At 35.1% G+C, this 14,601-nt stretch overlaps 1 protein-coding gene across 1 annotated transcript; it reads right to left on the bottom strand.

Moving 5' to 3' along the window:
* Window positions 1-498: 498 nt before the first annotated feature.
* On the bottom strand, window positions 499-8,813 carry LOC127092909 (sugar transport protein 10; the record flags this gene model as incomplete). Its single annotated transcript, XM_051031800.1, has 4 exons — window positions 8,355-8,813; window positions 7,639-8,262; window positions 7,145-7,564; window positions 499-513 (listed from the first exon to the last, which is right to left on the bottom strand). Coding segments are annotated over exons 1-4 (1,518 nt in total), but the record flags the coding sequence as incomplete, so codon positions are not given.
* Window positions 8,814-14,601: the final 5,788 nt, after the last annotated feature.

Below are 14,601 nucleotides of genomic sequence, written 5' to 3'. Positions count from 1 at the left end.
CAGTTTATCTTTAGCCTCCAAAGTCGCTAACAACATAAACAACTCTGCCCCATCAGCTACTTCCTCATTCACTTGCCTTGCTGATAGAAACAAACTCTTTCCTTCCTCAATCTCAGGAAATATCACAGTCTTATCAAAACAATTGATGGAAACCCGGTTAAACACCAACCAGTTCATACCCAAGATAACATCAATCTGCACTAGTGGAAGACACACGAGGTCTATCCCAAAGTCTCTACCAAAAATACTCAAAGGACAATTTAAACAAACCGAAGTAGTAGTCACTGAACCCTTCGCAGGAGTATAAATCACCATACTACCGAACATCTCAGATATTTCTAACTCAAGTTTCACAGCACAATCCAAAGATATAAAAGAATGAGTCGCACCTGTGTCAATAATAGCTACAAGAGGAAAGCCATTAATATAACACGTACCTCGGATCAAACGATCATCTGCAGAAGTCTCAGAACCCGATAAAGCAAAAACCTTGCCTCCCGACTGATTCTCTTTCTTCGGCTTAGGACACTGTGGGCTGATATGACCCACCTCTCCACAGTTGAAGCAAGTCACAGTCTTCAACCGGCAATCTGCAGCCAAATGACCACCTTTTCCACATTTGAAACACTTCTTCTCGTTACTGGTACACTCATGGATACGATGTCCAGCCTGACCACATCTGTAACACTTAGCAGGAGCACTAGAGTCTCCCCCACTAGGCCTCTTCATCCCACTCTGTCTCTGAAAACCCTTGCCAGCTGCATACGGTTTTCCACGATCAATCTGATTCTTGCCTTTCCTATCAACTCTCTGCTGATAGCTCTCAGCTCTGGCCTTGGAATCCTGTTCAAAAATCCTGCAACAGTCAACCAAATCAGAAAACACTCTAATCCTTTGATACCCAATAGCCTGCTTGATCTCGGGACGCAACCCGTTCTCAAACTTCACACACTTTGAAAATTCCCCAGCAGCCTCAGCATAGGGAGTATAATACTTCGACAGCTCTGTGAACTTAGCAGCATACTCAGTAACAGACCGGTTACCCTGCTTCAATTCCAGGAATTCTATTTCTTTCTTTCCTCTGACATCCTCTGGAAAGTACTTCCTCAGAAATCTCTCTCTGAACACAGCCCAAGTGATCTCAGCATCTCCAGCAGCTTCCAACTCAGTGCGGGTAGCAACCCACCAATCATCAGCTTCTTCTGATAGCATATGAGTACCGAACCTGACCTTCTGGTTATCAGCACACTCAGTTACTCTGAAGATTCTCTCGATCTCCTTCAACCACTTCTGAGCACCATCTGGATCATATGCTCCTTTGAACATTGGAGGATTGTTCTTCTGGAACTCACTCAGTTGACGAGCAGCTCCCATTCCCACAACATTCGGATTCCCTCCAAGTACTCCAGCTAGCATACCCAGAGCCTCAGCAATCGCAGCATCATCTCTACCTCTTCCAGCCATCTCTGTTCTGAAAACCCAAACAAGCTAAACAAATAAGTACTGATAGGGTTACACAACACCTATCCCGTACAGGGAAACAGAATAACTACGACTCGACACGACCGACTATGCTCTGATACCACTAATATAACACCCTTCTAAATACCCCCAAATTATTATAATTAAAATAACCATATATTCATCAGAGTAATTATGCCCCGAAGGGTGTCACACAATCATCTCACAAACTCATTAAAATATCCTGTCATGCTCATTTATTTAATCAAAATAGGGTTCTTTGCATAATTCGCAGCGGAATAAAATTCAACTCAATGTAAAACATGTAACACAATACATGTAAATCAATCAACAAACAATATCAAATTAATTAAAACATTCCCTCCCGATGTTACATCTATCAGAGCATGACCCGTAAGAACTACTCTAGACTCCAAGCATTAGCTTCTACTCAACTCATTTCTCGTTACTTGAAAAATAGGTGTAAGGGTGAGTTCCTCAATCAATATAACAAGCATTATAGAACAACATGTAATGCTAAGTAATTAACACATTAATTCACCCTAACCAGACTACACACTCAGCAACGGCAGTATCCGTTCAAACATCATATTCAACAATAACATATAGCATATATATAATCTCAACCATACTCAACATCAACAACACAACACACAACACACATATAATACTGGAATACATTCATTCATATTATATGCCATACATTTATTATGCAATGAGACTCTATGCATGCGGTACCGACTATTTGTGAACATATAGTTCAACCTCACCGTCCAAATCCAGGCACGGCTACCAAGCTCACTAGTCCCACTCATTTGAGACATAGTGACTCACTCACTAATTCCTCACCATGGGAATTAGCTACCACCCCAAATGGGCCATGAAATGCACGCTACTCACCTAGCATGCAAACAATCAACAACAGTCCAATAATCACTAAACTCACTAATTCCTCACCATGGGAATTAGCTACCACCCCAAATGGGCCACAATGTGCAAGCTAATCACCTAGCAATTGCAACATCAACAACGAATTCAGAATAGACACATGTTCACACTCTAGCCACAAAACAGTCTATTCACAAATGCATCCATAACTGATACAATCACAGCATCATGCATATCAACACACATCGTTAACACGTTTTATCACAAAAGCATATCATATCATGCCACATACTCAACCACAGTATTAGCTCACTCCACTAATACCTATACTACTCAAAACAACGGGAAATGATCCCTACAACATCACACCTCAGCTAAGTACATCACTCAGCCTACACAACCAAAACCTGCACAACAACAGTTCAGAAAAACCACAAGTCTGCCCATACGCGTATCGCCTATGCCCATACGCGTATGACACATTCTCTCGCCCATCCCATACGCGTACCGCCCACACTCATACGCGTATGCTACGCGTACCACATCCTCATACGCGTACCAACAGAGACGTTTTCACGTTCAAAAACTTCATCTTTTCCACTCATACGCGTAAGGCATACCCCATACGCGTACCACTCCAGGGATTACGCGTATCACATGCGTATGGCGCGTACCAGCGCCAAAACCCCCATTTCCAAGCCAACCCATACGCGTATTGCCTAGTGCCATACGCGTATGACCAGAATACAGTCTTCCAGATCTGCTATGGGTTCTCTCTGCTACGAGATCCTATCCGATCCAACCTTCCACAGTCCAAATTACACAAAATAATCGTCCATATCATCTACACGAATCATATCCTATTCATCTTCACCAACCCTAACATTATCTCTTCTAATTCCTACGAATTCTTTTCAATTATCATCCAATTTCATTCATCCAATTTCATTCATCATGCATCAATCAAATCAGAGATACAACCAATGGTTATCACTACCCAGTACATATTATCATATAATACCCTTCAACCGATGATAAACCTCCCTTACCTGAGTTAATCCGGCAGCTTCCGAGCTCCAAGCTTCTCCTTCCTTCAACCTTCGTTCTCTGACTTTTTGCCCTTTCTGCCTCTTTTCCCCTTTTCACGTGAAAAATAACCTTTTTACCAAAAATGGGATTTTTCTAAATTCCAACTTATATATTATTCCAATAAATAATTATCCCAATAATTATTATTCCAAAATAATAATAAAATAATAATAATCCAAACTTCCAATTATTCAATTAAATTAATAAATAAAATATTAATTTAAATTAATTAATTAGCTTAGTTTAATTGGGGTGTTACATATACCATCTTTTTAGAAAAGATTCTCCAATATACCATCCATTTCAACTATATTTTCAAACTACTGTCTTTTCAAATAAACAAAAATTCCCTCATAAAACATGCACCTAATGAATGGACGATCCCTTTAAAAATATAGAGCACCCGCGAATTGAAAGGGCAACTCCCTTTAAATTCTTTTTTAATATATATATATATATATATATATATATATATATATATATATATATATATATATATATATATATATATATATATATATATATATATTATATATATATATATATATATATATATATATATATATATATATATATTACATAATATATTTAAAAACAAATATTAAAATTAATAATAAATATATATTAATTAGTTTTTAAATTATAATAAAATAATTTAAATTTAGTTATATGTACGTAATTATTTTAATTATATATTTTTTATTAATTAAATACAGAGTCAGCACTGTAATTGACAATTGCTCTATATTTTTTATTATTTAAATACAAATTCGAAACTCCAATAGGAGGTTCTTTTTTATTTTTTATTATTTAAGTACATAGTCGACACTGTAATTGACGGTTGCTTTTATATTTTTTATTATTTAAGTACAGGTTCGGAACTGCAATAGGCGCTTGTTTTTTATATTTTATTATTTAAGTACAGAGTCGTCACTGTAATTGGCGGTTGCTGTGATTTATCTATAATGGACCAGCCAATTGTTTTGGTGGTATCACGTGGCGAATTTGGTATAAATAGAGGTGAGGTGTGATTCATATTTTCACATCCCTTCTCAGGTTCTTCTAATTTTTAACGTTGTTCATTTGTTCTGACATGAATTGCCGCTACGAGCATGTTATTTATTCGAGTGTAAAGCCTTCGATGAAGATGTTTTTTTGGAACATCCAAAGTTTCAAGCCACTAGAGAGAAACTTGATCCGTTTGTTAGACGGAGAAATTAATAATGGTGAAAGAATTAGAAGTATTGAGAGACTTGTTTCATACATCTTTATTGCGGAAGATAACAATGACATCCAGTGTATGTGAGTGCGAGTTAAAGATGACAGTGATGCCAGGACTATGATGTTTGGAGCTGATGATATTGTTTTAATTGTTGTAATCTCTTAGAAATGTTGTGGTGTTAAGTGTTTTTATGTGTTGTTTGTGTTATTGTTTGAGATGGTAATTTGTTGTGTTAAGTGTTGTTTGTCTTGTTATCTATTCTTAAATGTGAAAGATCTTTGTATTCAAAAAACGTCATTAACGACGACATAAATACTTAATTATTACTAGTTCCAACATTGGGACACCAAGTGCGGTTGTGACCAGGAAGACGACACAATCCACATTTTCTCTCCAACTTATGAGTTGCGTCCATTTATGTTCTAATGCATGTGCTTATTGGGCGGATTTTCTATACTTAGATTATGGCAAATTTGATCTCCTTCTTAAACAGGCTAATATTTCTCGTATGGTAGCACTGGAAAGATTGTGTTGTAAACACCAAATAGGTTTACGACCTTGTAAACATTGGACAAATGAGCATATGTGTCTTGGCGTACACCAGAGCGTGTATCGATAACATGTGAACAAGGAACCCGGTAAGCTTGAAACTTTCCGCAGTCAGACCATCCATTTAACATGTCGACCTTGTAACGTCCCATAGACTTCCACTCACTGTAGTCCATCGTCTCCTTCACACTGAAAGTGTGACGTTGATAGTCAAAAGGGGTCACCTAATGCATATTGGATTTTGTTGTTTTTTCTCTCATCACCTTCATGATTTTTTTTGTAAATGTTTACCCCAGATTCCAACACTACACTCCATTATGCACCTCTTTCCGCAAATAGTGACCCAATCTTATTGTAGGTTGCACTTACCAATATTGTGATGGGCAGATTATGAGTGTCTTTAAAGATTGAATTCATTGACTCGACGAGGTTCGTTGTCATGTGACCCCAACGTCGACCCTCGTCAAGTGCTCGCGTCCATTAATGAAAAAATCATTGCAAAACTGTCTTACAAGGAGATATCACGCCGAATGTAAATCCAGTTGGGAATACATGGGTTGATATAGATCTGTGTCAAATTTGTATCTATCACAAAATAGATTACTATATGACCCTAGTAACTAACCCACATATTCAAACTTCCAACACACCAGACTATTAACTAGCACTTACACACAACAACCTACATGTAACACCCAACAACCTTTCAACCCAACCCAACAACCTTATACCCCAAGACAACACTATCAGCATCAACGATACCCATCATTTAACATAACCCCTAAAACACCCAACAACAAAACCCAATTTTTACCCCATCAACATCATAGACCCAACCACAAATACCACCCAACACCCATTATAACCAATATTCATCCACACAACCTACCCCACAAGAACATAACTACCAAACACTCCAACAACATATCCCATTTTACGACTCACAAATTTTCACTCAAAATTCATCCCAAGACCAGCAACCCTACGCCCCCTTCATGCATAACTCAATGTCGCATACTACCCAACCAAAATGGAATAACAGGGGAACCAAATTAAGTTATGGCAATGCAAAATCGATAGACTTATTAAATGATGACATGATTGTTGAATTATTGGATCCTAGAAATGACGCGAGACCTTCTACTCAGCCAACAAATGTTGATGAAAATCGTAGAAGGTCTATACAAATTGGATAAGCTTCTGCGTGTGGAACCCTCCACCGCTTTCAACGATAGGGTCAAAATCAAGGTTAGACGGGGGTTTAGCGTAATTTGTTGTATTACATAAATAAATATATAAATATTTTTTAAATAATATTTTATTTATATTATTATTGTTATTTTATTTATTAATTAAATTTAGCTTTAACTATAAAATTATTTTTAAATTTTATTATTTAAATAGATAATTAATTATAAACAATTATAATCAATTAAAATAATTAAATTATATTTATTATATTTAAAATTAAATTAAATTATAATTAAAAAAAACGTTTTTAACACGAGTGAACCCTTTAATTATTTATACACTACCGCCAATGCTTAGGATGATTCCCATATATTTTAGAAGCATCCGCCAAAATAATGAACGGTTGCCTTCTATACCAAAATGGAATTTTGTTCGAAACAATGGAACTTTGCGATTTATTTGGAAATGCATAGCAGTCGGTATTATTACTAGAAAAAGGTGGCAGGATAGTAAAATTTTTAATTCACTTAAATAATATATAATATAATTATTATTTACAGAAAAAAAATTACATCCCTAAGCTGTTGGTATTGCCGCCACTGTGCGAGTTTAATTACAATTGCACATTCGTACAATACATTCATATTCCATCCTTTGGTAGTTTACAATTTAGTACATCTTAAAAAACAGTTAATCAGAAGTGTTGTGTTCATAACCACTAACATCCTCATCAACAATGAACTTGGCCCAGAACCAATTTGATTTCCAAACCCTATTCATTTCTTCGATAGGAACATTCTTGGTCTCGGGAAAAAATAAGACTATGAAAATGGTCATGATGACGACGAAACCAGCAAAAAAGAAGAACAGACCAAACTTCAGATGGCAAAGCATGGTGAGAAAGGCTTGAGCAATGAAAAATGTAAATAACATATTTACGCCAACATTGATAGCTTGACCTGCAGATCGAGTTTCAAGTGAACATATTTCACTAGGAACCAACCAACCCAATGGACCCCAAGACCAAGCATAAGCCGCAACATAGGCACATATTAAAAATAAAAGGAGGTTGGCTTCTCCTTTAGTTAAAGAGCCTTCACCACTTATTCCAAACTTTGCAGCAATCATTCCTCCGACCGCAATCTACGAGGGATTACTAGTTTTATAATAGCGTAATGTAAAATTAAATATTAAGAAAATAATTGTCATATTTTTACCTGAGAAATTATCATTTGAACGCCACCTTCGAGAAATAAGAATTTTCTACCAAACTTGTCTACCGTGAATATAGAAACAAATGTCGCAACCACATTGACGCCTCCGGTAATGACAGCTGACATGAGAGAGGCTTCGTTACCAAATCCCAAAGTCTTAAAGAGGACAGGCGCGTAAAACATAATAACATTGATGCCTGTGAGTTGTTGGAAAAACGGAATTAAACTACAAAAAGTTAGTTGTGGCCTATATTTCGGTTGCATAATGTTCTTCCATGGGTGTTCCACCTTTTTAGCTTGTTCACTTGCGTCTATAAGATCTTGAAACTCTTCGTCAACATTCTTAGTACCATGAATCTTTTGCAGCATTGTCTTAGCATTTTCATGTTGGCCTCTTTCAATCAAAGAGTTAGGCGTGTCACCCAAGAAAAAAGACCCCAAACACAGCAAAAATGCAGGAACTGCTCCTAAACCCAATGAAATTCTCCATCCATTTTCATGTTTGGAGGTTCCATAGTTGATAAGGTTTGCAATTAGTATACCAATAGTAATCATCATTTGGAACCCCATATTAAGTGCTCCTCTAATTTTTGTTGGAGCCATTTCAGATAAATATACCGGAACAGACTGCATGTTTTGCACATACAACAAATCATCAACCAAAGAAAATCATTTTTACAATTCAAAATTAATTCAAGGACTACAATTAATTTAATTACCTGATTGCAATACCCTACACCTAGCCCGAGTAACAAACGACCAATGATAAGCATTTCAATATTAACAGCAAAACCATTCAACAAGGCACCACCAAGAAAAAACAAACCCCCTATAAACATCGACGGCTTGCGTCCGAGTAATCTTGTTGTGATTGAAGCAAAGAAAGATGCTACCAATGCTGCAAGGTATAAAGAAGAGGTGAACAATGTAAGGAGTTGATTATCGAATTTGCAATATTGACTGTCATGGCCCGATTCGTCTTTCATTTGTTTATACACACTCGGAAAGAACTTGATTAAGAATGGTTCCATAGAAGTCACTCCTCCAGTAATACCGAGATCATAACCAAAGAGAAGACCTCCCATTGCTGCCACAAAACATGTCACCAAAACAAATGCAGTAACCTTTCCTTCATAATGTCTTCCCCCATCAGTTGCTACAAAAGCTCCTCCTGCCATTTTTAATATTGCTTTTATATATTGATTTTCTTTGTATAACACAATATATTGGTTTGAAACTTGAACTTTGAATGCAACATTATATAGGGTTTGATTTTTTTATGGTAAGTGTTGCCAAACTAAAAATAACTGTCAAAACTTACAATGTCTTAATTTATGAGTTTTTCCTTTTTTTAGTTTTGGTGTCAATTCTCTGGCATAAGAACAAAAAACACTTATTTGTTAACGACCTTTATCGTTATTTAACCGAATAAGTTGCTATTTTTGGATAAAAATAAAGATAAATCCTATAGAATATATAATATACTTATCCTTAAAATTGTCTCATTTGAAGAATATTGTCCGATTATATTGTATTTTTGTGTTATGGATCGATGCTAGCCCATTCATAAATTAATGTGGCACAAAAAATATGAAAATAGTATAACTTTTTTGTAAAAGCTCATACGTGATCAATGTTTATTTGTATATTTGTATCAAAATATTTCATATGAAAAGTCTTAAAAGAGTAACGGATAATGATTGATTTTTTTTACAGAGAAAAGTGAATATAATATATAAATAGAAAAATGAATATATAAATAATTATTTTATATTCTACATAATTATATTTCAAAAACAAGGTTGCATTTTAATGATTATTAATAAAATATCTAAAAGTATATATTTTTCAAACAAAGCAACTCTCTGTATGCCATAGAAAAATTATTGGATTTATCTTATTTAATAAGTAAAGATTTTTTTTATAGAAAATTGAGTTAATTAAAATGAAACTGAAGGTATTAAGGTGAATATTGTCCCTCAACGTCTTTTAATTAAATGGAAAAATATTTTTCATACTATGTAGCGGGGTATTCGTTACCTTATGGTTTATTGACTAAACCAAAAGCAAATCATACAATTCGAGTCGCCACCGCACTTTTATTTGTCCAAAGGAAAGGCTAAAAAGCGAACAAAAGCCAAGTAAGAAGTTTTATCAAATAAAAAACTAATAAAAATGTCAGAGATCTGGGTAAGGGGGTTGGTTATGAAATGGGAAGGTTTTACGCACCCAAAACATCCTTAGTACTCTAAGGGAGCCTTTTTGCAAATGTGTGTTGTAGGTTGGTATTTGTGAAAATATGTGCAAAAGATTGGAGGGATGAGAAGAGAATATTATATTTACAATTTTGTTGTTTGAATGGATGAACCCATTGCCTACGTACCATCACAAAGGTAGGATCAAAACCTCGTAGTTCGGGGTAAAAATCTCAAAGATTGGTGAATTGATTTGATCAAAAGCCTTAAGGTCTTTTGTAATCAAAGAGAGAAAACTCAACCTAAACCAACAATCCACCATGTGAGGAGAGCTTCAACATACTAGTGAGGGGTTAACCCTATAATAAGTATGGAAGACTTATAGTCCAATCACTAAGGATAAGGTGAGGTTTACGTCAACCACTATGATAACTCAAATCTATGACTAATGTTTATGAAAAGTTTTAACAAATGGGGGCCATTGGAACCACAAAAACAACTTGAAATGGGTTATATTTACAAGTTAGACTATTTACAAAAATGAAGTCAAAGTTGAATTAAGTTCTATTCACAATGAGTATTGAGGAAAAGATTTTGAAAAGTCAAAGGCATAAGACCTAGGTTTCTAATTTGAAAACAATGTCAAAGTTTGCACAAAGAGAGTTTGTCTTGGGTTAGAGTGGAGAGAAGAAGAGAAGGGCTAGTCCTAAACATGCAAAGATAAGAGAAGAGATAAAACCCTTGGAGTTCCTTTTCTTGAGATCATAGAGATGATCCAAGATGCTCGTTTCCTTTGGACTTAGCAAGCACTCAAACAATCAAACAAATATATATTCAAGCTCCTAGGATCTCCAATTGGCTTGTCTCTCTTAACTTGGCTACTCATGACAATGGTCCTTCTTACTATCTCAAGATGGAATCCCTATCACACAAGAGCAAACATCAAAAAGTTCACAACACAATAAGAGGAATGGACAAAGAATAAGTTTTGGAAAGGAAGTCCTTTGAAGTCAACTTTAAGATTTAGCATTCTAAAGGCATGAGGCCTAGTTACTCTTCAACAAATTTAGCATTCTAAAGGCATGAGACCTAGTTGCTCTTGAACTCCTTTAAGTATAGGTAAGGTCCTAATTCTAAGTCCGTTCTCCTTTTTGCATTGGGTCACACAAACAAAGACAAAACAACCACAAAGCAAGAATATATTTATATACAATAATGAGCTCAAATGAGCAAAAGGAAAAAGACATAAACATAAAATATGTGCTCAAGTGAGCAAAGGGAAAAGCAATATGAATAAATGAGCAAGAAAGTAAATTGCATTAAAATAAATTGCAAGAAATTAAATGCTCAAATTAAAGTTAGTAGTTAGTATGGTTATGTTAGTTTGTCATAAGACAATTTAGCGCTATGTTAAGCAATCGTAAGTGGACTAATGTAGTAGTCAAACCTATCTGAGGCCGGTCAATAAAACTATAGGCAAATAAACACAAGTTAGAGATCGTGACTAGTAAGCCAAGCTCCTACAACTTGCCATGCCAAAAGAAAAGATGAAAGGCCTTGTATGGACTTTAGGTTTTTTGCTTAACCAAGAAGCAACCTATCTTGGACACAAAGCAACTCACTTGATCTTGGATCAAGTTGAGTTTGATTTGGATCAAAGAAGGTTAAGCCTCTCATATGTCAAGACCAACCATAAGACATTAACTCATTGGCCAACAATAAAAAGAAATGAGATGAAGAGGAAATGAATAAAAGGAGAATTCAAATGTCAAATACAATTGGTCAAAAGTGAATCAAATCATCATCAACCAATGTAAAACAGAAGAGAAATGAAGATTAGAAGTCAACAAGTCAAACATATTTTTTTGGTATTTTTGGAATTAAAATAAATGCAAAATTAAAATGGACAAAATATGGTCAAACCTCAAATTCAATTCAAATCAACTTGAACAAGTCCAATTAAATTCTCATAGGTCCAACATGGTCAAACAAAGTTTGACAAAATTTTTCAACAATTTTTGAAATCAGAAACTATTTTAAATTAATTAAAAACAATAAAAATAACACAATATGAATTAAAATCTCAAATAAATCTCAAATCAATTAAGAAATTGATGATACTATTTTTCATTGACTTATCATGATCCATATGTGTTAAAAAATATTTTGGGATTTTTCAGATATCAAAAAGTATTTAAAATGAATTAAAAACTATTAAAAACAAAATAATTTACAAAAAATATTAAATGAAGTCACAAAAATAATTAAAAATAAGAATATGAAACTAGACTTTTCAAGAATTGTTTTGGCATTGGTCTCATATTTTTGTGACTTCAAATAAAATATTTATGAATTTTTGAAAATAAAAGGAATAAATGAAATTAATCAGAAAATAAGGAAAATCCAGCGTCCTTGGATGCTTCATTAATTGACGTGACACACATCTCATGGCTCAGAGGCGCGGTCATATGGTGTACGTGAGTCAAGCGCATCACACATTGAATTAAAATAAGTCAACAAAAGCAATGACCACGATTAGAACGTTTGAGCATCATCCAAGGGCTCAGAGGCTCCCACGTGGGGATGGTGGTGGAAACCACCATCTTCTCCGGCTAGCTAACAGTTTCCGGCCACCACGCGCAAGTTTTCAAAAGTTAATGAAAATGAAAAAGCAAGGTATCAAAATGAAGTTGGGGTGATGTACATCACCCCTGTAACCTTGGATCTTCCTCAAAGTTTCTATTTAATGAGAAATCTGAGCTTGAAGATCATGGTGTTTGATCTGAAATGTCACAATTCATGAAATTAAGACCACCACTGGCTTGCCTCTTGCTTGAGGACTTCAGAAAACAGTTCAAACTCAAGCAATTCACATTGTATAGCAAGATCCAGATCAAAATAGTTTGGTGATATACCTCTGAAATGGAGCTCTAACCGGCACGATCTCTCCAAGCTTTTGATCCAATTTTGATATGGAGATGTGATGATGATGCAAGGCTAAGGAATTAAGACTTGAAGATCAACTAAGGATGTTGAAATTCAAGCTTGAAATTGGAAATGAAAAACTGAAATTCCTTTGAGTGAGGGTGAGTTTCTAATTCAGCAGAGTTTCAGATCTCCTCAGGTTCCAATTTGAATGAGCTAGCATTTGTATTTATAGATGAAGATGATGCAATGCTTGCTTTCTCTCGTGTGCATGAATTTTGGATCCTCCATGCATGGGCCTGTACAGGCGCTTGCAAAGCCCAAGGATGAATGGAAATGCATGCTGAAGTCATTTTGAAGTGAATTGGACGTGCACAAGGCCTGTTATTTGCTTGCATTTCAAGTTATGATGTGAATTGCCAAAATGCACATAAACATTCAACATCAAAGTTGTAGATCTTTTCAAGATTATTAATTTAGACTTAAAATTTACATTATTTGGATTTTTCATGAGAAAGTTATGGGCACTTGAAGTTGGACATTTTCAAAATTCAATGGCTTTGGTCCAAAGTGACCTATAATGTTTTGTATTATCACATGTGTTTCTTTTAGGATCATGAAATTTTGTCCAACATAATATTTTAAGTAGACATCTTAAGTTTTCCAATGCAATTGGTATCACCTCAAAATCATAAAAATTAAGGAAGTTAGGTTCTTGGGAAGTTGACCCAAAATTAGGGTTTCAGTCAAAATGACCTATAATGTTTTGAAATGAATGATGACCTTCCAAGTTTCAAATGGATTTTTGATGAACATGAAAGTTGTTCATATGGTTCTTAAGAAAAGTTTTTCTCTTGGGGTCATCTTCATTTGACAAACACATCACAAGTTGTATCTCAGTGATCCTCAGTTTAGTCTGATGACTTGACTGGTCAACTTCTCAAAGCCAAACTTCAAATATTGATGAATGAATGATTGAGGATACTCACATAGGCTCATATATGCATAAAATAATGAATTAAAGAACTTCCCTTGATTGAATTTGATCATAGGTTGAGGTTGCTTCATGAGCAAGGCACAGTCAATGCACAGTTGAATTAGGGTTTCCTTGGGAAACAATCCTCAAGCCCTTTGGTTTATCTTGATCAAATTGGCACATTGGGATACTTGGGAGGCATATATGATGATTAGGAACTTTGTGGACCATTGTCATGCTTGCTTCCATCTTCATCTAGCCACTTCATTGAGCTTAGGAGCCTCATAGGAGCAAGGACACACATGATCACTTGAGCTTCAAAACAAAAGAGTTAGTGACATATTTTTGTGCTTTTGGTTAGTAAAAAAAATAAGAAAATCAATAATATACAATGCAAGCATGCTTGGTGGTCTCACACCACTCACACAAGTCCTAACCCTAGGGTAAGGAGCCACACATGTTATGATCCTTGAGGCAATGCAATGAGCAATGATTATGATGCCATGAGGGATCTTAGGGTCAAAATTAGGGTCTTACACACTATATAATTTATTAGATTCAAGATATTTCATATTTTTAGATAGATATATGCATGTGCAAATAGATTAGTCAATGCATGTTTTTTAGTTTATCATGACACTTTGTGAGATTCACTTTCTATTTGTGTTTTTGAATTTTTTTTAGGAATAAGTTAGGCATGTCCCACAATTGTTTTTTCTAGTTGTTTGATGTTATTAGGCCAAGTTTCAAGCCCAAAAGAAAGAGAAAAATACCAAATTGACATACGGATTTCTATCATTATTAATAGGGTGTGCATTAACAATTGCCTCTAATTTTATTATTTTAGTCTATGAGACTTTTACAAAAGTG

The sequence above is a fragment of the Lathyrus oleraceus genome, chromosome 6 (genome assembly GCF_024323335.1).
Source record: "Lathyrus oleraceus cultivar Zhongwan6 chromosome 6, CAAS_Psat_ZW6_1.0, whole genome shotgun sequence".
In the NCBI taxonomy this organism is placed as follows: Eukaryota; Viridiplantae; Streptophyta; class Magnoliopsida; order Fabales; family Fabaceae; genus Lathyrus; species Lathyrus oleraceus.
Note: the sequence above shows the minus strand (reverse complement) of the source record. Positions and strands in the feature narration are given on the sequence as shown.